Consider the following 20,159-nt stretch of genomic DNA (forward strand, 5'->3'; position numbering starts at 1 on the left):
GATATCCAGTCCAAGCCCCTGCAAAGGCACCTTCAACCTGCCCCCCAGCCCTCAGCTCTTGACAGACATTGAGCAGATCCCTCTCAGCCTTCTCCTCTCCAGCCTCAGCAGCCCCAGGGCTCTCAGCCTCTCTCCACAGGGCAGATGCTCAGGTCCCCAACTCCTCCTCCTGGCTCTCCCTTGGGCTCTCCCCAGCAGCTCTCTGTCTCTCCGCACCTGGGGAGCCCAGCACTGGGCACAGGATTGCAGCTGTGGTCTGAGCAGGGCAGAGCAGAGGGGGAGCAGAACCTCCCCAGCCCTGCTGGCCACCCTTTGCTTGCTGCCCCCCAGGCCCCCATTGGCTCTCTTGGCCCCCAGGGCACATTGCTGTCCCCTGCAGCCCTTGCTGCCCACCAGCACTCCAAGGTCTTGCTCCATGCAGCTGCTCTGCAGCAGGGCAGCTCCTAACCTGTCCTGGGGCCTGCTGCTGTTCCTGCCCAGATGCAGGAGCCTGCACTTGGCCTTCCTGAGCTCCATGAGGTTTGCCTGCAGCCAGCTCTCAGCCTCTCCAGCTCTCCTGGGGTGGCAGCACAGCCTGAGGAGGTGTTTCAAGAAGGCTGAAACTACGAAGGTGCCTCCTTTGGGCAAAGGTTCAGCCCAGCCCCTGGCTGCAGTTCAACATCTGGTGACCATTGCTGCTGGTTCAGCAGTGAGCTTGCACTTGGGAGACATCAGCTGTGTGTCTGCTGTGAAAGTGGGTGAGGAACCAGGTCTCATCCTGCCCAGCAATTACCTGCCTTCACATTTTATCTTGAGATTTTGAATGGAGTGTGGCAACAGCTAACCCTGACTCCATCAGTGGTCAGAACAGGAGGAAGGTCTACCTAGCTTAATTGCCTCCACTCTTCCATTAGGTTTTAAAGGGAGGTGATCACCCATGCCACCAAAGCTCTTCTTACACCACTCACAGCTTCACCATCCAAAGCCATGAGAATGAGACCACCTCATTGGGCTCCAGTTCCTGTGAGCACCTCTCCTGTTCTTCACTCTCTGCTGCTTATGGAGAGCTTTGATAATGGCTTGAAACTAGAGCAGAGCAGATTGAGATTGGATGTGAGGAACAAGATATTCCAGGTGAGGCTGGACAGGGCTCTGGGCAACCTGATCCAGTGGAGGATGTCCCTGCTGAGTGCAGGATGAGTTTTGGAGGTCCCTCCGTCCAGACCATTCTGTGAAATCCCTGCTCATGTTTTCAGCACTAAGCCTGCTCAGCCTTTTGTATTTGGAGAAGAAATCTGATAAGGAGAGGCTGAAGGAGCTGGGGATGGTTAGTGTGCAGAAGAGGAGGCTGAGGGCAGAGCTCCCTGCTCTCTGCAGCTCCCTGAGAGGAGGCTGTGCAGTGCTTGCTGCTGCTCTCCTCTCACAGGGGATGAACAAGAGGCAATGGCCTCAGGCTGCAGCAGGGCAGGCTCAGACTGGACACCAGGCAAAGGCTTTTGCCAGCAGGAGTGGTCAGAGCTTGGCAGAGGCTGCCCAGGGAGGTGGTGGAGTCCCCAAGCCTGGAGGTGTTTCAGGGTGGTTTGGCTGTGGTGCTTGGGGCTGTGGGTTAGGGGTGAGCCTTGCAGGGTAGGGTCAGGGGTTGGGGTTGGTGACCCTGAGGGGCTTTGCCTCCCTGGATGTCTCTGGGGCTCTGTGATTTCAGCCCTCTGTGGGTGCTGTTGGCTGAGTTGGTTCTGCGCTTCTGCCCTGGGAAGGGTGGGAAGGTCACTGTGCCTTCTCAGGTGGTAGTGATGGTGCCACAAGCAGCCAGAGCAGTTTTGGCTTATTTGATTTCTTTTTTTCCTATTTTGTTTGCTTTGAATGACCTCTGTGGCTTTCCTAGGTCCATAATCAGCAGAAGGTTCTTCTGCCTGGTTGGCACTCTGTACCTGTACCGCTGTATCACCATGTACGTGACCACGCTCCCAGTGCCTGGCATGCATTTCAAGTGCTCTCCAAAGGTAAGCTCCTCCTGCCCATCCTGCCACCTTCTCACCCCTGCCTGTTCCCCTCGCCCTGCTCACACCCACAACTGCAGCAACACTTCCTCCACAACTCTCGCTCATTTGAAAGCTTCTCTTCTTCAGCCTGGAGAAGAGAAGGCTCCAGGGGGACCTCAGAGCTGCTGTCAGGACCTGAAGGGATCCTGCAGGAAGGCTGCAGAGAGACTTTGCCTGAGGGGAAATGGTTTGAAGCTGAGGCAGAGCAGGGTTAGAGTGGACTTGTGACAAGGGTTTGCAGTGAGGGTGCTGGTGACCTGGAGCAGGTTGTGGAGTCTCCTGGTGTGGAGAGCTTCCAACCCCCCCTGGGCACTGTGCTGCTGGGCAAGCTGCTGTGGGTGCCCTGCTGGAGCAGGGGCTCGGGCTGGGGGATGTCCAGAGGTCTCTTCCAGTTTACACTATGTTGCCATTCTGTAAATATTCCCTCCCCACACTCCCCCAGCTCCAGCAGCATCTTCTCATATTTACCACGTTCTCTGCAGAAGTCCTGGGATTGGCACCTACAAAAGTGACTTCAGCAACTTCACTCTGTGGGGAAATGAAGATTCACTCAGAATCTGAGCTGCACATGGCACACAAAAGCACTCTTGGAAGATGCCACAAGAGCATCACAGCTTTGGCTGTGGGTTGGCTTTCTTTTGGAGTGGGTCCAGAGGAGGTCAGGAAGATGATCAGAGGCTGGAGAACCTCCCCTGTGGGGCAGGCTGAGAGAGTTGGGGCTGAAGAGACAGCTGCAGGGAGACCTCAGAGCAGCCTTCCAGTATCCCCAGGAGGCTCCAGGAGAACTGGGAAGGGACTTTGGAGAAGAGCTGGGAGTGCCAGGCCCAGGGACAATGGCTTTGAACTGGGAGAGGAGAGATTGAGAGTGGAGAGGAGGAAGAAATTGTTGAGAGTGAGGCTGGGGAGAGCCTGGCACAGGCTGCCCAGGGAGGCTGTGGCTGCCTCCTGCCTGGAGGGGTTGCAGGCCAGGCTGGATGAGGCCTGGAGCAGGCTGGGCTGGTGGGAGGGGTCCCTGCCCAGGGCAGGGGGTTGGAACTGGATGAGCTTTAATGTCCCTTCAATCCCAACCCCTTCTGGGATTCCATGATCCTGTGAAGATGTTGGCAGCTGCTCTGGAGCCGTGCTGGCAGTCCCAGCCTTTTCACAACACCGATCCCATCCTTCCTGTAGCATTTTCAGCTGCTTGCACAATCATCATTTTCCTCTCTCCACCAAAGCAGTTGAAGGTGTGCAACCTGTGGAGCTGCCACCTGTGACTCATTTCCTTCTAAACACTTCAGTGTGTCAAATCCATCTGTGGTAATAATTGGCCTCAGTGAAGTCCAGAACACTTCCATAACTCTGAGTATGGGCCAGGGAAACTTTCCTGAGGCTGGTGAAACTCTGTCTCCTTCACAGCCATTTGTCCCTGCATTTGTTTTGGCAGTTGTCTTAGCTCAAGGACTTGCCAGCTCCTCCCCAATCTAGCACCAGCTCCTCTTTGTTGTGCTGAGGATAAAAAAGGGTTCTGGGACAGCCAGGGCTGAAAGCAAGCTACTGGGACAGAGGTGCTAAAGCAAGAACCTTGTTGCCAGCCTTGACTCACAGAATGTTGAAAGGGACCTTAAGAGATCGTGGAGATCAACCCTGCTACCAGAGCAGGATCACCCAGGGCAGGTCACACAGGAACACATCCAGGTGGGGCTGGAAAGTCTCCAGAGGAGACTTCACCACCTCTCTGGGCAGCCTGCCCCAGGCCTCTGTCACAATCACACCAAAGAAGTTTCTCTAGGTTGAGATGGAACTTCCTGGGTTCCAGCTTGGACCTCTTGTTTCTTGTCTTGTCGTTGGGCACCACTGAAGAGCCTGGGGCCTTCATCTTCACACCCACCCCTCATCTTTATAGAGATTGATCAGATCCCCTCTCAGCCATCTCAGCCCCAGGGCTCTCAGTCTTTCCTCACAGCAGAGCTGCTCCAGGCCCCTCAGCAGCCTTGCAGCCTCACCTGGACTCTCTCCAGCAGGTCTCTGTCTCTCTTGAAGTGGGGAGGCCAAAACTGGGCTCAGTATTCCAGCTGTTGTCTCAGCAGGGCAGAGCAGAGGGGGAGGAGAAGCTCCCTGGCTCTGCTGGCCACACTCTGCTGAGTGCAGCCCAGGAGCCCCTTGGCCTTCCTGGTCAGGTGGGCACACTGCTGTGCCAGGGATAGCTTGAAGGGTCCTTCCCATGGTGGAGCTGGAGGTGGGACAGGGCTGATGGTGTTGCATCCATCTCATGTGTCCTGGTTTGAGGCCAGACAGGGGCAAAAGAAATAACCCACAGATGGATTGCAGAAGTGATGGAAAGTTTAAATGGAAAAAGCTGTTAGTGTTTAACAGAAGCTACAAAGCATAGGGGCAAAGATATCCCAAAGCCTACAGAGTCCCTTTCAGCACACCCAAAGCCTTTCAGCACTTCCCTTCTCCCCACCTGAGGGTACACCCAACCCCCCCAGGGCTCGTTCTCTCCCCTTACTGCTAGGCTGGTCTCAGGCTGGCCAGGTCTGAGACTGCCCCAACCCCTTCTCCTCCTGGCATTAGGCCCAGCCAGGCCTAAGAGGCCTTCAGATCCCCCCCACAGTTACCCGACAGGGAGCATCTCCCACGGGGCAGAGAGGGAAGGAAGAGGCAGAGAAGGACTTTGCAGGTGGATTTATAGGGCTCAGGATTTATGGGTATGAAACAGGCTGTTTCCTGTCTCCACCTTACTGGGTTGGACCCTCTGGGCACAGGAGGTGTAACTGATGTGGCAGGAACAGGAGGCACCCAGCCTGAGCTGCCACATCAGGTCACATGAAGTGTGGCCCTTGCCCCAGCATGCTGGTTGTGGTAGGGAATCATAGAATCATGGAACCAGCCAGGCTGGAAAAGACCTCAGAGATCATCCAGTCCAACCTAATACCTAACACCTCCTGACAACTAAACCATGGCTCCAAGGGCCACATCCAGTCCCCTCTTGAACACCTGCAGGGATGGGGACTCCCTGGGCAACCCGTGCCAGCCTCTCACCACCCTCATGGGAACAACTTCTTCCTAACATTCAATATGAATCTCTCCACGTCTAGTTTTGCTCCATCCCCCCACTCCTATCACTCCCTGACACCCTCAGAAGTCCCTCCCCAGCTTTCTTGTAGCCCACTTCAGATCCTGGAAGGCCACCAGAAGGTCTCCTGGGAGCCTTCTCCTCTCCAGCCTGCACAAGCCCAACTCTCTCAGGCTGTCTCCAGAGCAGAGCAGCTCCAGCCCTCTGCTCCTCCTCACAGGCCAGGAATAGAATAGAATAGACCAGACCAGACCAGGTTGGAAGAGACCTTCAAGATCATTGTGTCCAACCTATCATCCAACACCACCCAACCAACTCATGCAACCAAGCACCCTGTCAAGTCTTCTCCTGAACACCTCCAGTGATGGTGACTCCACCACCTCCCCGGGCAGTCCATCCCAATGGGCAATCACTCTCTCTGTATAGAACTTCCTCCTGACCTCCAGCCTAAACCTCCCCTTGCACAGCCTGAGACTGTGTCCTCTTGTTCTGGTGCTGGGTGCCTGGGAGCAGAGCCCAACCCCCACCTGGCTCCAACCTCCCTGCAGGGAGTTGGAGAGAGCAAGAAGGTCTCCCCTGAGCCTCCTCTTCTCCAGGCTAAGCAACCCCAGCTCCCTCAGCCTCTCCTCACAGGGCTGTGCCCCAGACCCCTCCCCAGCTTTCTTGCCCTTCTCTGGACACCTCCCAGCAGCTCAACCTCTTTCCTGACCTGAGGAGCCCAGAGCTGGACACAGGACTCCAGGTGTGGCCTCAGCAGTGCTGAGCACAGGGCACAAGGACTTCCCTGCTCCTGCTGGCCACACTCTGCCTGCTGCAGGCCAGGATGCCCTTGGCCTCCTTGGCCCCCTGGGCACACTGCTGCCTCCTGTTCAGCTGCTCTCCCTCAGCACCCCCAGCTCCCTCTCTGTAATTTATTCACATTCTAGGCCCTTCCTGGTCAGGACTTGTTCAGTGCCATCCTGTTGGCCTCTGCCCATCTGTGCAGCCTGGCAAGGTCTCTGTGCAGCCTGGCAAGGTCCCTCTGCAGAGCCTCTCTACCCTCCAGCAGATCAACTCCTGCCCCCAGCTTGGTGTCAGCTGCAAACTCACTGCTGCTGGACTCCATCCCCTCCTCCAGATCATCAATGAAGATATTGATCAGGCTGGGGCCCAGCACTGCTCCCTGGGGCACACCACTGGTGCCTGGCTGCCAGCTGGCTGTGGCACCATTCACCACCACTCTCTGGGCTCAGCCTCCAGCCAGTTCCTAACCCAGCTCAGAGTGCTGCTGCCCAGGCCAGGGGCTGACAGCTTGGCCAGGAGCTTGCTGTGGGGTACAGTGTCAAAGGCCTTGCTGAGGTCCAGGCAGACCACATCCACAGCCTGCCCCACAGCCGCCAGGCAGTGCCCTGGGCATAGAAGGAGCTCAGGTTGGTCAGGCAGGACCTGCCCCTCCTAAATCCATGCTGGCTGGGCCTGATGAGCTGTCAGGGGGTAGGAGAGCTCTGCAGAGGGACCTTGCCAGGCTGCACAGATGGGCAGAGGCCAACAGGATGGCACTGAACAAGTCCAAGTGCCAGGGGCTGCACTTTGGCCACAGCAACCCCAGGCAGTGCTGCAGGCTGGGGGCAGAGTGGCTGAGAGCAGCCAGGCAGAGAGGGAGCTGGGGGTGCTGGTGGAGAGCAGCTGAACAGGAGGCAGCAGTGTGCCCAGGGGGCCAAGAAGGCCAAGGGCATCCTGGCCTGCAGCAGGCAGAGTGTGGCCAGCAGGAGCAGGGAAGTCCTTGTGCCCTGTGCTCAGCACTGCTGAGGCCACACCTGGAGTCCTGTGTCCAGCTCTGGGCTCCTCAGGTCAGGAAAGAGGTTGAGCTGCTGGAAGGTGTCCAGAGAAGGGCAAGAAAGCTGGGGAGGGGTCTGGGGCACAGCCCTGTGAGGAGAGGCTGAGGGAGCTGGGGTTGCTTAGCCTGGAGAAGAGGAGGCTCAGGGGAGACCTTCTTGCTCTCTCCAACTCCCTGCAGGGAGGCTGTAGCCAGGTGGGGGTTGGGCTCTGCTCCCAGGCACCCAGCACCAGAACAAGAGGACAGAGTCTCAAGCTGTTCCAGGGGAGGTTTAGGCTGGAGGTCAGGAGAAAGTTCTTAGAGTTGTTAGCCATTGGGATGTGCTGCCCAGGGAGGTGGTGGAGTCCCCATCCCTGGAGGTGTTCAAGAGGGGATTGGATGTGGCACATTGGTGCCATGGTTTAGTGGTCATGAGGTCTTGGGTGACAGGTTGGACCTGATGTCATCTTGCAGGTCTCTTCCCACCTGGTTGATTCTGTGACACTATGATCTCCTGCAGCTGCAGTCCCACAGCTCAGTGTCCACAGCCAGAGGTGAGGTGGCAGGCAGTGAAACCCTGCTCTGACTCTGCTCCTGCTGTCACTGCTCCTTGGGGAAGCACAGCCAGGGACGTGTCCTGCACTGTTTGTGTGGCGAGGCAGAGCCTTTGCCAAGCCACCTGTGGCTTGTGGAGGGAGCCAGCAGCAGAGGAGGCAATGCTGTGTTTGATCAGTCAGCCCATTAGGCCATTCAAACAGCAAGGGTGCAGGTATTTATGGGCTGAAGGGAGTCAAGCTGCCATTCTTGGAGATCTACAGCCTTGGCAAGGCCCTCTCAGTGCTCAGGTGGAGGCAAGCCCAGGGTGTGCCCTTGGATAGCCCCAGCCAGCCCCAGCATTTGAAACCTGCAAACAGAGTAGTGGCAGCCCAGAGAGGCTCACAGCACTCACTGGGGTCTCAGGGAAGCTCATAGGTACAGAGGAGTCTCAGAGAGGCTCACAGGACTCAGAGGAGGGTCTCAGGATTCATAGGACTCACAGGGGTCTCAGAAAGTCTCACAGGCCTCAGGGGGGGCTCAGAGGTATCTCAGAGGCTCATAGGCCAAATGGGGGTCTCAGACACTCACAGATTTAGCCTGGACATTAGGAAGATGCACTCTGTCAATCTCTGTACTGAGCAGATGTTTGACTTACTCTTGGGAAGTGACCCAGTGTAGAGAGTTTTTACACAGGCTGCACTGGGCTGCAAGGGACCCTAAAGAGCATCTTGTGCAAGCCCCTGCAGGCACAGGGACAGCTGCAGCCAGAGCAGGCTGCCCAGGGACACAGCCAGGCTGAGCCTGAATGGCTCCAGCCATGGAGCCTCCACCACCTCCCTGGGCAGCCTGTGCCAGTGTCTCCCCAGCCTCCCTGTGCAGAGCTTCCTCCTGAGCTCCAACCTGACTCTGCCCTGCTCCACTTCCAAACCCTTGCCCCTGCTCCCATCCCCACAGCTCCTTCTGGACAGTCCCTCCCCAGCCTGCCTGGAGCTGCCCTGCAGATACTGAACTGCAGCTCTGAGGTCTCCTGCAGCCTTCTCTTGTGCAGGCTGAACACCCCCAGCTCCCTCAGCCTGTGCCCATAGCAGAGCTGCTCCAACCCTCTGAGCATTTTCATGGCCTCCTCTGGAGCCTCTCCATCAGCTCCAGGTCCTTCCTGTGCTGAGGGCCCCACAGCTGGCCCCAGCCCTGCAGGTGAGGTCTCCCCAGAGCAGAGCAGAGGGGCAGGATCCTCTCTCCAGCTCTGGCCACACTGCTTTGGCTGCAGCCCAGGCTGCCCTTGGCCTCCTGTGCTGCCAGTGCCCATTGCTGGCTCCTGCCCAGCTTCTGCCCCCCAGCACCCCCAAGGCCTTCTCTGCAGGGCTGCTCTCAGTCTCATCCCCCCCAGCCTGGCTTCAACCTCCAGGCAGCTGTGGAGAGCTGTCTGTACCATGAGCACAGTTCAAGACCTCATTCCTTTGGGATATTGCATTTACAGTGCAATAAATCTGTGTGTCTGAAAGCAAGCAGAGGGTCTGAAAGGGAAAGCTGCTGGCTGCCAGCAGGGTGCCTTGGTTTTAGGAGCCAGAGAGGCTCTCCAGCTCTTCTCAGAGGAGTTAAAGGTTTAACAGAATTGGATAGAAATACAGAATATTATTGGAGGTCTAAGTGGAAGTGCTCTTCACAGACTGCAGTGCTACAGTGCAAAGCACATAGAATACACAAAATCCATAGTCTGGGCTTAACACAGAAGCCCACTGAGCCAAAACTTTGCCCAGCCTCCACCAAACCAGACCAAAAATCCAGGCCTCAAATGCACATCCCCCAATGCCTCTCTGCTCTCCCCATTACCAAACCTGTGTGACAGCTCCAGGCCACTCCAGACCCAGCTCCCACACATTAGCAAAGATAAGGGAAGGAGAGAAAGAGAAGGGAACAGGGATGAAAAGTGACTCTGCAGCCAGTTCTACAGCTGTGCAGGCATTCTGGGAATGAAAAACAAAGGACTGCAATTTCCTGCCCACCCCTGGGCACTCTGGACCTCCTGGAGCTCCTCAACTCCATCACAGAACCATAGAATCAAGCAGGTTGGAAAAGACCTCAGAGATCATCAAGTCCAACCTATGACCTAATACCTAACACCTCCTGACAACCAAACCATGGCTCCAAGTGCCACATCCAATCCCCTCCTGAACACCTCCAGGGATGGGGACTCCACCACCTCCCTGGGCAGCACATCCCAAGGGCCAATTACTCTTTCTGGGAAGAACTTTCTCCTTCCCTCCAGCCTAAACCTCCCCTGGCACAGCTTGAGACTGTGTTCTCTTGTTCTGGTGCTGGGTGCCTGGGAGAAGAGACCACCCCCCCTCTGGCTCCAACCTCCCTGCAGGGAGTTGGAGAGAGCAAGAAGGTCTCCCCTGAGCCTCCTCTTCTCCAGGCTAAGCAACCCCAGCTCCCTCAGCCTCTCCTCACAGGGCTGTGCCCCAGACCCCTCCCCAGCTTTCTTGCCCTTCTCTGGACACTTTCAAGTCTCTCTATGTCTTTCCTGACCTGAGGAGCCCAGAGTTGGACACAGGACTCAAGGTGTGGCCTCAGCAGTGCTGAGCACAGGGCACAAGGACTTCCCTGCTCCTGCTGGCCACACTCTGCCTGCTGCAGGCCAGGATACCATTGGCCTTCTTGGCCACTCTGTGGTTCTTTGTCAAGCCATGACCAAGGGCTTTCAGTCCCACAGGTCAGGGCTGGTTGTTTCAGTGTGGTGTTTTCATTTGTTGTTGTTCTCTTTTCTCTCCCCCCAGCTTTTTGGAGACTGGGAGTCGCACCTGCGGAGGATCATGAAGCTGCTTGCTGGGGGAGGCTTGTCCATCACAGGCTCCCACAACATGTGTGGGGACTACCTGTACAGCGGCCACACCGTCATCCTAACCCTCACCTACTTGTTCATCAAAGAGTGTAAGTCCCTTGCTGGCCACCAGGCATTCTCCACCCCCCCCAGGAGAGCTCACAGAATCACAAAGTGTCAGGGGCTGGAAGGGGCCTCCAGAGAGCATCCAGCCCAGCCCCTGCCAGAGCAGGGCACCCAGGGCAGGCTGCACAGGAAGGCATCCAGAGAGGGTTGGAAGCTCTCCAGAGCAGGAGACTCCACAACCTCTCTGGGCAGCCTGCTCCAGGCCTCCAGCAGCCTCACCCCAAAGAACTTTCTCCTCCTCCCCTTGAGCTGAAACCTTCTCTGTTCCACTTTGCATCCACTGCTCCTTGGCTCCTGGCTGTGCACCACCCACAAGAGCTTGGCCCCCTCCCCTTGCCCCCCAGCCCTCAGCTCTTGACAGACATTGAGCAGATCCCTCTCAGCCTTCTCCTCTCCAGCCTCAACAGCCCCAGGGCTCTCAGCCTCTCTCCACAGGACAGATGCTGAAGTCCCCAACTCCTCCTCCTGGCTCTCCCTTGGGCTCTCCCCAGCAGCTCTCTGTCTCTCTGCACCTGGGGAGCCCAGCACTGGGCACAGGGTTGCAGCTGTGGTCTGAGCAGGGCAGAGATCCTTGCTGTGGCCAATGGAATAGTCAGATTTATTTCCTTGCATTCAGTATCTTTCCATTAAATAACCACAATAGAACTTGAGCAGCCTGTGCTGGTGGGAGGGGTCCCTGCCCAGGGCAGGGGGCTGGAACTGGATAAGCTTTGAGGTCCCTTCCAACCCAACCCATTCTATGAGTCTGTGACATGGTTTAGCCCCAGACTTTGTAGTTCAGTAATGGTTGGAGCTGATCTTAGAGGTTTCTTCCAACCCCAAGGGTTCTGTGCCTGAGTGCTGAGGAGCTCTGCTTGCTCAGCCTGTCTCCAGCATCCAACAATGGAGCACAGCTTTCCAGGGCTTCCAGTGGTTTTGAAGGTCCCTTCCTGTGAAGTTCAGGGGTAATAGGGCTTGCTGACCACAAACATTAAGAGACAGCACAAATCACTCTGTCACAGACATGGTCACAATTTAGCTTAAGAAAACATCAGGTTTAGAATATGACTGAAACCTTGATGGCATCCTGCCTGATGAATGTCATTTCAACTGGGCAATGATCAACAGCTCCATGGCCAGATGGAGCCAGGGGGCAAGTGGAGGCCTTCAAGGCTCTGCACTGGACCAGTGCTGCTCAATCTCCTCCTCACTGAGACAGGCAGGGAGGGAGAGGCTCCCCCAGCAGCTGTGCAGCTGACACCCAGCTGAGTGCTGTGGCTGATGAGAATGAAGGATGGGATCCAGCCAGAGGGACCTGGGCAGGCTGCAGAGCTGGCTGAGGAGAGCCTCAGGAGGTGCAGCAAGGCCAAGAGCAAGGTCCTGCACCTAGCTCTGGGCACCCCTCAGAATCAATCCAGGCTGGGGGGGATGAGACTGAGAGCAGCCCTGCAGAGAAGGCCTTGGGGGTGCTGGGGGGGAGGAGCAGGGCAGGAGCCAGCAATGGGCACTGGCAGCACAGGAGGCCAAGGGCAGCCTGGGCTGCAGCCAAAGCAGTGTGGCCAGAGCTGGAGAGAGGATCCTGCCCCTCTGCTCTGCTCTGGGGAGACCTCACCTGCAGGGCTGGGGCCAGCTGTGGGGCCCTCAGCACAGGAAGGACCTGGAGCTGATGGAGAGGCTCCAGAGGAGGCCACCAAGATGCTCAGAGGGTTGGAGCAGCTCTGCTATGGGCACAGGCTGAGGGAGCTGGGGGTGTTCAGCTTGGAGAAGAGAAGGCTCCAGGCAGACCTCAGAGCAGCCTGCCAGGACCTGAAGGAGCTACAAGAAGGCTGCAGAGAGACTGCTCCCAAAGGCCTGCAGGGACAGGAGCAGGGGCAAGGGCTGCAAAGCAGAGCAGAGCAGATTGAGATTGGATGTGAGGAACAAGTTCTGCCCCAGGAGGCTGCTGGAACACTGCAGCAGGCTGCCCAGGGAGGTGGTTGAGGCTCCCTGCCTGGAGCTATTGCAGGGGAGGCTGGAGAGGGCTCTGGGCAGCCTGCTCCAGGGGAGGATGTCCCTGCTGGGTGCCTGGGTTGGACTGGATGAGCTTTGAGGCTCCCTTCTAACCCAGTGCAATCAGTGGCTGTGTGGGTGTCTCCCAGAGAGAAATGAAGGCTCTGCTGCAGGAGTTCCCCCTGTGCAGGACACAGGCCATGGTGGACTCACTTGTCCTTGAATCAGGGCAAAGGGAGCAGCTTGCATCTGCACAGGATCCATGCTGACACACAGGTCAGTTGGTTTTCCTGGACTGTGCACAGCTGAGGCCACAACTTCCATCCCAGGCTCAGTTTTGGGGTCCTGACTTCAGAAAGGACATTGAGAGGCTGGAGCAGGGCCAGGGAAGGGCAAGAGAGCTGGGGAAGGGTCTGGAGAAGAGGGCTGGGGAGGAGCAGCTGAGGGAGCTGGGGGGGTTGAGTGTGGAGCAGAGGAGGCTGAGGGAGACCTCCTTGCTCTCTACAGCTCCTGAGAGGAGGCTGCAGCCAGCTGGGGGCTGGGCACTGCTCTGAAGGAGTGACAAGACAAGAGCAAACAGCCTCAGGTTGCACCAGGGGTGCTTTAGATTGGGCATGAGGAGAATTTTTCTCCCCAGAAGGGTTGCCAAGCCCTGGCCCAGGCTGCTCAGGAGGTGGTGGAGTCCCCATCCCTGGAGGTGTTTAGAAGCCATGTAGGTGTGGTGCTGAGAGGTGCCCTGGCAGTGCTGGGTTTGTGGCTGGGCCTCAGGATCTGACAGGTCTCTTCCAACCCAAACAATTCCATTGTGGCTTGGGTCTACTACTCAGCCAGTTCATAACCTTCCCATTTCCCAAGGCTCTGACTTACCCCAGGTCACACCTGAAGAGAGTGGTGCTTGTTGTGTGATCTCACAGCACCCTCCCCAGGGCCAGGACTAGCAGTGCAAGTGCTTTGCTGAGGACATGGAGGGTCTGTGGTGCTGATGCCCTGCTGCTCTGTCGTAATGCCTGCTCCTGCTTCCTTGCAGATTCCCCGCGGCGGCTCTGGTGGTACCACTGGCTGTGCTGGGCACTCAGCATGCTGGGGATGTTCTGCATCCTCCTTGCTCATGACCACTACACTGTGGACGTGGTGGTGGCTTACTACATCACTACAAGACTTTTCTGGTGGTACCACACGATGGCCAACCAGCAAGTGAGTTCCTCCCAGCCCTCGCTTCCCTGCTTGCCGTGGGGTGGGGGTGGGGGAGGAGCCACACCTTGCCTAGAGCCTCTCTGCCGGAGTTGGAGTGGACTCAGCAGTGCCCTGTGGAGTATCCCTCTCCTGCCACTCACACTGGGTTTGCTGGACAGAAGGAGGCAGCATTGGCTGGGCACAAAGCAGCAGAGGGGCCTGGAGCAGCTCTGGGAGGAGCAAAGGCTGAGAGCCCTGGGGCTGAGAGCCTGCAGAAGAGCAGCCCCAGAGGGCAGCTGAGCAATGCTCAGCAAGAGCTAAAGGAGCTGTGGGGGGCAAGAGGCTGGGGCCAGGCTCTGCTGAGTGGTGCCCAGGGCCAGGCCAAGGGGCAAGGGGCACAGAGTGTCAGGCAGGAGGTTGGAGCTGAGCAGGAGGAGAAAGTTGTTTGTTGTGAGGCTGCTGGAGGCCTGGAGCAGGCTGCCCAGAGAGGTTGTGGAGTGTCCTGGTGTGGAGAGCTTCCAACCCCCCCTGGGCATTGTGCTGCTGGGCAAGCTGCTGGGGGTGCCCTGCTGGAGCAGGGATTTGGGGCTGGATGCTCTCCAGAGGTCCCAGCCCCTCCATGCTGGGGTTCTGTTTGATAGCCTTCTGTGCCCAGACTTTGTAACTCTTGTCATACTGCACCAGACTGAGCTCCACACTTGCAGTTTGCTCTGGGGCTGTGTCAGACCATGGTGCTGAGTGGTCCTGCCTCCAGTCTGACAGCTACTGAGGTCAGGCTGGTCCTGAGTCCTGGCGAGGACTTGATTGCCGGGAAGCCCTTTGCTTTCCTGCCTGGGCACACCCCTGTTTTGCATGATGTGACTCAGCAGGTGGCTCGAGGTTGTTTCCCTAGGGTGCTGAGATGCTGGGAAATGCCAGGCCCTGGGCACAGCCTCAGGTGCTTCTCTGTGGAGGCGTTGGGTGAGGGCAGTTGGAGAGCCTGTGGAGGACAGGGTTCATTACCTCCTCCAGATGGGCTGAGCCTTGCTCCTTGCCCTGTAGGCATCCAGCCAGACTCCAGTGTGATTCTTGAGCTACAGGTAGTTTCAGGGCTGCTTCTGGAAAAAGCTCTGCGTTGTGCTGGGCTTTTGTCATTCCCAAAGAAGGGAAGCTGGGATTTTTGGGGCCACTCATTCTGTTACTGTGGGACTGCGGACCAGCAGAGGTCTTGGGAGCAAGGGCGAGCGCCGCTTGGGAGCCGCATCCGCTGTGTGCGGGAGGGTGGTGGGGAAGCAGCTTGGCTCTCCTCCAGCTCTGCCCATGCAGATGTGTTTGGAAGGATGTTTCTAGGGTTCTGGAAGCAGCACGATGCCCCTGGCTGGGCTCAGTGCTGCCAGAGGTCTTTCCCAGCCTGAAGGGCTGTGTGAGCGGGCAGCGGGCGGGGGGTGGTGCAGGGGGTGCCGGTGAGCACTGCGCCGCCCTTAACCCTCCTTTTGTTCCACTCCCCTCTGCCTAGGTGCTAAAAGAAGCTTCCCAAACTAACCTCCTGGCAAGGGTCTGGTGGTACAAGCCCTTCCAGTACTTCGAAAAGAATGTCCAAGGCATTGTACCTCGCTCCTACCACTGGCCCTTGCCCTGGCCGGTGCTGCAGCGGGGCCGGCAGGTGAAGTACAGCCGGCTGGCCACCGCCACGTAACGACCGACGGACGGACAGACGGACACCTGCCTCCGAGAAGATGCCATAAGAGCAATCGACTGCTCCCTTAACCCCTTTCTTTTACCACTTCTTCCCCTTGACTTGACCTATTGAGTAATCTGGGTAAGCACTGTGATCTTTTTTTGTTGTCGTTGTTGTTCTCTCCAAAGGATCTGCGTCGGCCAACAATAAAAGGAGAAACTGAACTTTGCCCCTGGTGCCCTGTGCAGGACCTTTCCTGGCGGGAGAGTTGGGACTGGCATCCCCCCACCCATCCACCCACCCACCACCTTCCTTTGTACCTGATGCGACAGCCTCGACGGAAGCTTTTCTACCATACCGGTTCCCGGTCTTTCCAGTCAGCGCCTGGGAAATAAAGCATCTTATTTTTCTTGGGAAAACTTCACTTTTTCGTATCTGTTGCCCCAAAGATTGGGCTGTAAAAAGCCATTTTCTAGCCAATGAACTCTTGCAAAGGTTGCTCGACACAACTGGAGCCTGCCCCGGGTCACGAGGAGAAGCCTCCCTGCCCCGTCGCGCCGGAGCCGGATAGGACAACGCAGGGAGGGGTTTGGTGCAGCTTGGGGTTGGTGAGAAGCTGCTGTGGCTGTGTCAAAGAGATGGGGGAGGGGGGGGAAGGGAAAAGGAAAAACAAAGGAGGGGAAAAGGAGAGAGGAAAAAGAGCAAAAACAAAGGGGGGGGGTGGGGAAAGGAAAAAAGGAGAGGGGAAATAAAAGAGGGAAAGAGGGGGAAAAGAGAGGGAAAGAGGGGAAAAAAGAGAGGGAAAGGGGGGAAAAAAGAGAGGGAAAGAGAGGAAAAAAGAAGAGGGAGAAAACCTGAGAAGAAAATAGAGGAAAAAAAAAAGGAGAGAAAAAAAAGACAGGAAAAAAGAGAGGAAAAGACAGAAAAAAAGAGGAAAAGAGAGGAAAAAAAGATAGAGGAAAAGAGGGGAAAAAAAGATAGAGGAAAAGAGAGGGAAAAAAGATAAAGAGAGGAAAAAAAGATAGAGGAAAAGAGGGGAAAAAAAGATAGAGGAAAAGAGAGAGAAAAAAGATAAAGAGAGGAAAAAAAGATAGAAAGAGGAAAAGAGCAAAACAGAAAAAAAAGAAAAAAGGGGAAAAAAAAAGAAGAAAAAAAAAAAGAAAAGGAAAAGAGAAAATAAAAAAGGAGACAAGGAAAAAAAAAGGCCAAAAAGGAAAAGAGATAAAGAAAAAAGTAGTTTAAAAAGAGGGGAAAAAAAGAGAGAGAAAAGGAAAAAAGAGAAAAGGAAAAAGAAGAGGAAAAAAGAAAAGGAAAAAAAAGAGAAAAAGAAAAAAGAAAAGAAAAAAAAAGGAAAAAAGAAAAGGAAAAAGAAAAGGAAAAAAGAGAGAAAAGGAAAAAAGAAAAGAAAAAGAGAAAAGGAAAAAAGAAAAGGAAAAAAGAGAAAAGGAAAAAAGAGAGAAAAGGAAACAAAAAAAAAAAGGAAAAATATTAAAAATGACAGAAAAAAGAGTCAAAAAAAAGGCAAAACCTTGTAAAGTGATTTTCTAAGTCTTTCCTAACTTTATTTTTCAAACTGTGGATGAAAAGAAAACATTCAAAACCTTAAAAAAAGAAAAGAAACACCCCCATCCCCCCCTCCCCGAGAGCTTTTTTGTCGTGGGGGTTGGTTTGTGTAGCGGTCGGAGGAGAGCAGCCGGAGCCCAGCTGCACAGAGGCTGCTGCTGGGCAGAGCGGAGGGAGAGCTTCGTCCACGCTCCTTAGTGCCTTTCTTGTCTGGCCTGTCGGGTGGGCAGGCAGCCTGCAGGGGGTTGCTTGTGGAAGGGAGAAGTCCCCCAGCAGAGCAGAGTTGTGTACATACTGTACAATGACTTCAGTGTTTCATTTGGGCTTGGGGTGGGGGTGGGAGGGGTTGGGGTTGTGGTGTTGTTGCATTTTTAGCTAAATTCAACTGGAAATTGGCTTTAGAGCCTGCAAGCTGCCACCTGCAGGGAAAATCAAACGGCCCCAGTGCTCCCAGCCTGTCCCCACTCAAGGCAGAGGTGCACCCAAGTCCTCTGAGAGGCTTTGTGGCCTCCTCTGGACCTGCTCCAGCAGCTCCCTGTCTCTCTGTGTTGAGAGACTGCAGAGCTGGATGCACAAAACCAAATGCAAAGAGCACTGCTGAGGAGAGGCTGAGAGCCCTGGGGCTGCTGAGGCTGGAGAGGAGAAGGCTGAGAGGGATCTGCTCAATGTCTCTCAAGAACTGAGGGCTGGGGGGCAGGAAGGAAGGGCCAGGGCCAGGCTCTGCTCACTGTGCCCTGGCATAGGCCAAGGGGCAATGGATGCAAAGTGCAGGCCAGGAGGTTGCAGCTCAGCAGGAGGAGGAACTTCTTGCCTGGGAGGCTCCCAGAGGCCTGGAGCAGGCTGCCCAGAGAGGTTGTGGAGTCTCCTGCTCTGGAGCCTTTGCAGCCCTGTCTGGATGTGTTCCTGTGGGACCTGTGCTGGATTCTATGGTGCTGCTCTGGCAGGGGCTTGGGCTGGAAGCTCTCCAGAGGTCCCTCCCAGCCCCTCCTGTCCTCTGAGCCTGGCTCAGACGTTGTGGGCCGGTCAGGCTTAAAAGGCAGCGCCTCCCAAAGCCCAACAGCCATGGATCCCTGCTCTCTGTACCCATTCCCCAGGCATTGCCAAGCCAACACCCATGGGGGTTGTCTTCTGGGGGGGTGGCCCTCAACCCCCACCCTATTGCCAAACAGCAAAGAGAAATCACAATCCTCCTGCATAAGCCACATGCTGGGAGGGGTCCTGTAGTTGCACTCCTCCCACCCCTGCTTGGGGGGGGGTGAGGATTCCATCCTGACCCTTGCTCCAGGTGCAGAGGAAAATCCCAAGAGTTTTTGGGGGTGTTTTTTGTTGGGTTGTGGGGTTGTGGTGGGGTTGTTTTTTATTGGGGGAGGGGGGGGGGTTTGGTTGGGTTTTGTTTTGGTTTGTTTGGGGTTGGGTTTTTTTTGTTGTTGTTTTTGTTGTTTTTTTAAACAGATGAAGAAAGAGATAAAATCAATATATAAATATATAAATAAATATATAAATATATATATAAATATATATATATATATATATAAAAATATATATATATCTCCAGTCTGTATTTTCTGTGCAGCAGAGTTTTATCTTCTGTAGGGTTTCTTTGATGATGATGATGATGATGATGATGATGATGATGATGATGACGACTTTTTCCTTCTCTTTCCCCCTTGGTGTATTTCACGAGGTGAGCTTTGTATCGTTAAACCCAAACACCACAGCGAAGGGAGAACACAGAACAAAATAAAAGAGGCTTTTGACAAATGGGAGAGTTGCCTTCATCTTCTTCCCCTTCAGCCTCCCTGGAAAGCTGGCTTGACTCTCGTGGGGTTTTTATTTGCTGCCTCTCCCAAGCCTTTGCCTCTCATTCGATGTCTTGGTTGCACTTTGCAGGCCGCCTGCCTCGGACTGTGTGGATACTGCCTTGGTCTGGAACTTGCTGTTTGGGGCAACACAGTGCCTTATCTGAACTCAATGCTATGCAAACAGATTCTGCTGCTGGTGGTGGTGGTGGGAGGTGGGGGGGGTGGGGAGAAGCCTTCCTGAGAGCCATCACCAGGGCTTGAAAAATCTACATCCCACCCACCCCCCCCTCCCCACCCTGAGAACCTGCTGGGATGCAGCACCTTGCAGGGTCAGCCACCCATCCACCCCCCTCCCCCAGTGCCTGTCACTGGGATGCCAAACGAAGCCCACCCCCAGCCAAGCCAAAAGTGACGTCTCCCGGAGTGGGGGCAGTGACAGAAGTGCATCTTTGGTCTTGGTTTTTACTTCTGGGGGTGGTTCATGTCTCGTTCTCTGCCCTGCTCCCCAGCCCTTGGCCGTTTCTTCCCTGGAGGATGGATGTGGTATCGCAGTACAGGGGTGGGTGTAACACCCAGCTCCTTCTAACTGCTCCTCCTTTGCCTTGCTGCTGCTTGGGATGCTGCCCAAGGCTGCCCCATCCCTTACCATCTCTCTTCCTCCTGGGCCAGAAGGGGATTCCTTAACGCCTCAAACCCCTTTGGCAACAGCGCTTGCAGAGCTGTCTCTGCGAGGGGTGGAGGTTGGCTCTGCCCCTCTCAGCCTTCAGTCACCCTGGGACCTTTGCCAGCTGGGTGGCTGGCAGTGGGTTCTTAACCAAGGCAAAGCCCCCCGCCTCCGTGGTGCTCCAGAGAATTCCCTCTCCCAGTTGCCAAGGCAGGAGTAGATTTTTCAAGGCCTGGCCAGCCTCATGCACATCCGAAGCATTGCCATGAGTGACTGTATGGATAATGTACCCTGCTATTAAATGGAATCTGCTGAACCCTGCACTCCAGTGTCTGACTTACTGCATGAACCTCGCTGCACCTGGCCTGCTCCCCTCCATGGCAGAGCTCTGCTGCTGCCTCCAGACAGGAGGCTGGGCTGGCAGTGCCCAGCAGCTCAGCCACCGTCCCCGGCTGCTGACTGCTCTATAGGAGGGAACCAAGGGCATGGAGTGGGACTGGGTGATGCACAGAGTGCATTGGGTTGGAAGGGAGCCTAAAGGTCCTCTTGTCCAGTGCCCTGCACTCGGCAGGGACTCCTCCAGCTAGAGCAGGCTGCCCAGGGCTGCCCCAGTTCTTCAGTGTCTGCAGGCATGGAGCCTCCACCACCTCCCTGGGCAGCCTGTGCCAGTGTCTCCCCAGCCTCCCTGTGCAGAACTTCCTCCTGAGCTCCAACCTGACTCTGCCCTGCTCCACTTCCAAACCCTTGCCTCTGCTCCCATCCCCACAGCCCCTTCTGGACAGTCCCTCCCCAGCCTGCCTGGAGCTGCCCTGCAGATACTGAACTGCAGCTCTGAGGTCTCCTGGAGCCTTCTCCTCCCCAGGCTGCACAGCCCCAGCTCTCCCAGCCTGGCCCCACAGGGGAGGTTCTGCAGCCTCTGAGCATCTTGGTGGCCTCCTCTGGAGCCTCTCCATCAGCTCCAGGTCCTTCCTGTGCTG

General features: G+C 55.9%; 1 protein-coding gene across 3 annotated transcripts in view; it reads left to right on the top strand.

Moving 5' to 3' along the window:
* Positions 1-19,505, top strand: part of SGMS1 (sphingomyelin synthase 1) — a 103,545-nt gene extending 84,040 nt beyond the window's left edge. For 2 of the 3 annotated variants that reach the window (XM_068169198.1, XM_068169199.1), the window contains exons 5-8: positions 1,862-1,979; positions 10,186-10,339; positions 13,351-13,517; positions 14,992-15,572. In XM_068169198.1, the coding sequence (XP_068025299.1) occupies positions 1,862-1,979; positions 10,186-10,339; positions 13,351-13,517; positions 14,992-15,171 (619 nt within the window). In that variant the 3' untranslated portion in view covers positions 15,172-15,572. Of the gene's footprint in view, positions 1-1,861; positions 1,980-10,185; positions 10,340-13,350; positions 13,518-14,991; positions 15,573-18,309 lie in introns of those variants that run through there. The other variant, XR_010991236.1, reaches the window with a different exon arrangement.
* The last annotated feature ends 654 nt before the right edge of the window (positions 19,506-20,159 follow it).

This window comes from Melanerpes formicivorus, unplaced genomic scaffold, assembly GCF_026170545.1.
Source record: "Melanerpes formicivorus ecotype bairdi unplaced genomic scaffold, bMelFor1.0.p_v2 SCAF_171, whole genome shotgun sequence".
Lineage (NCBI taxonomy): Eukaryota > Metazoa > Chordata > Aves > Piciformes > Picidae > Melanerpes > Melanerpes formicivorus.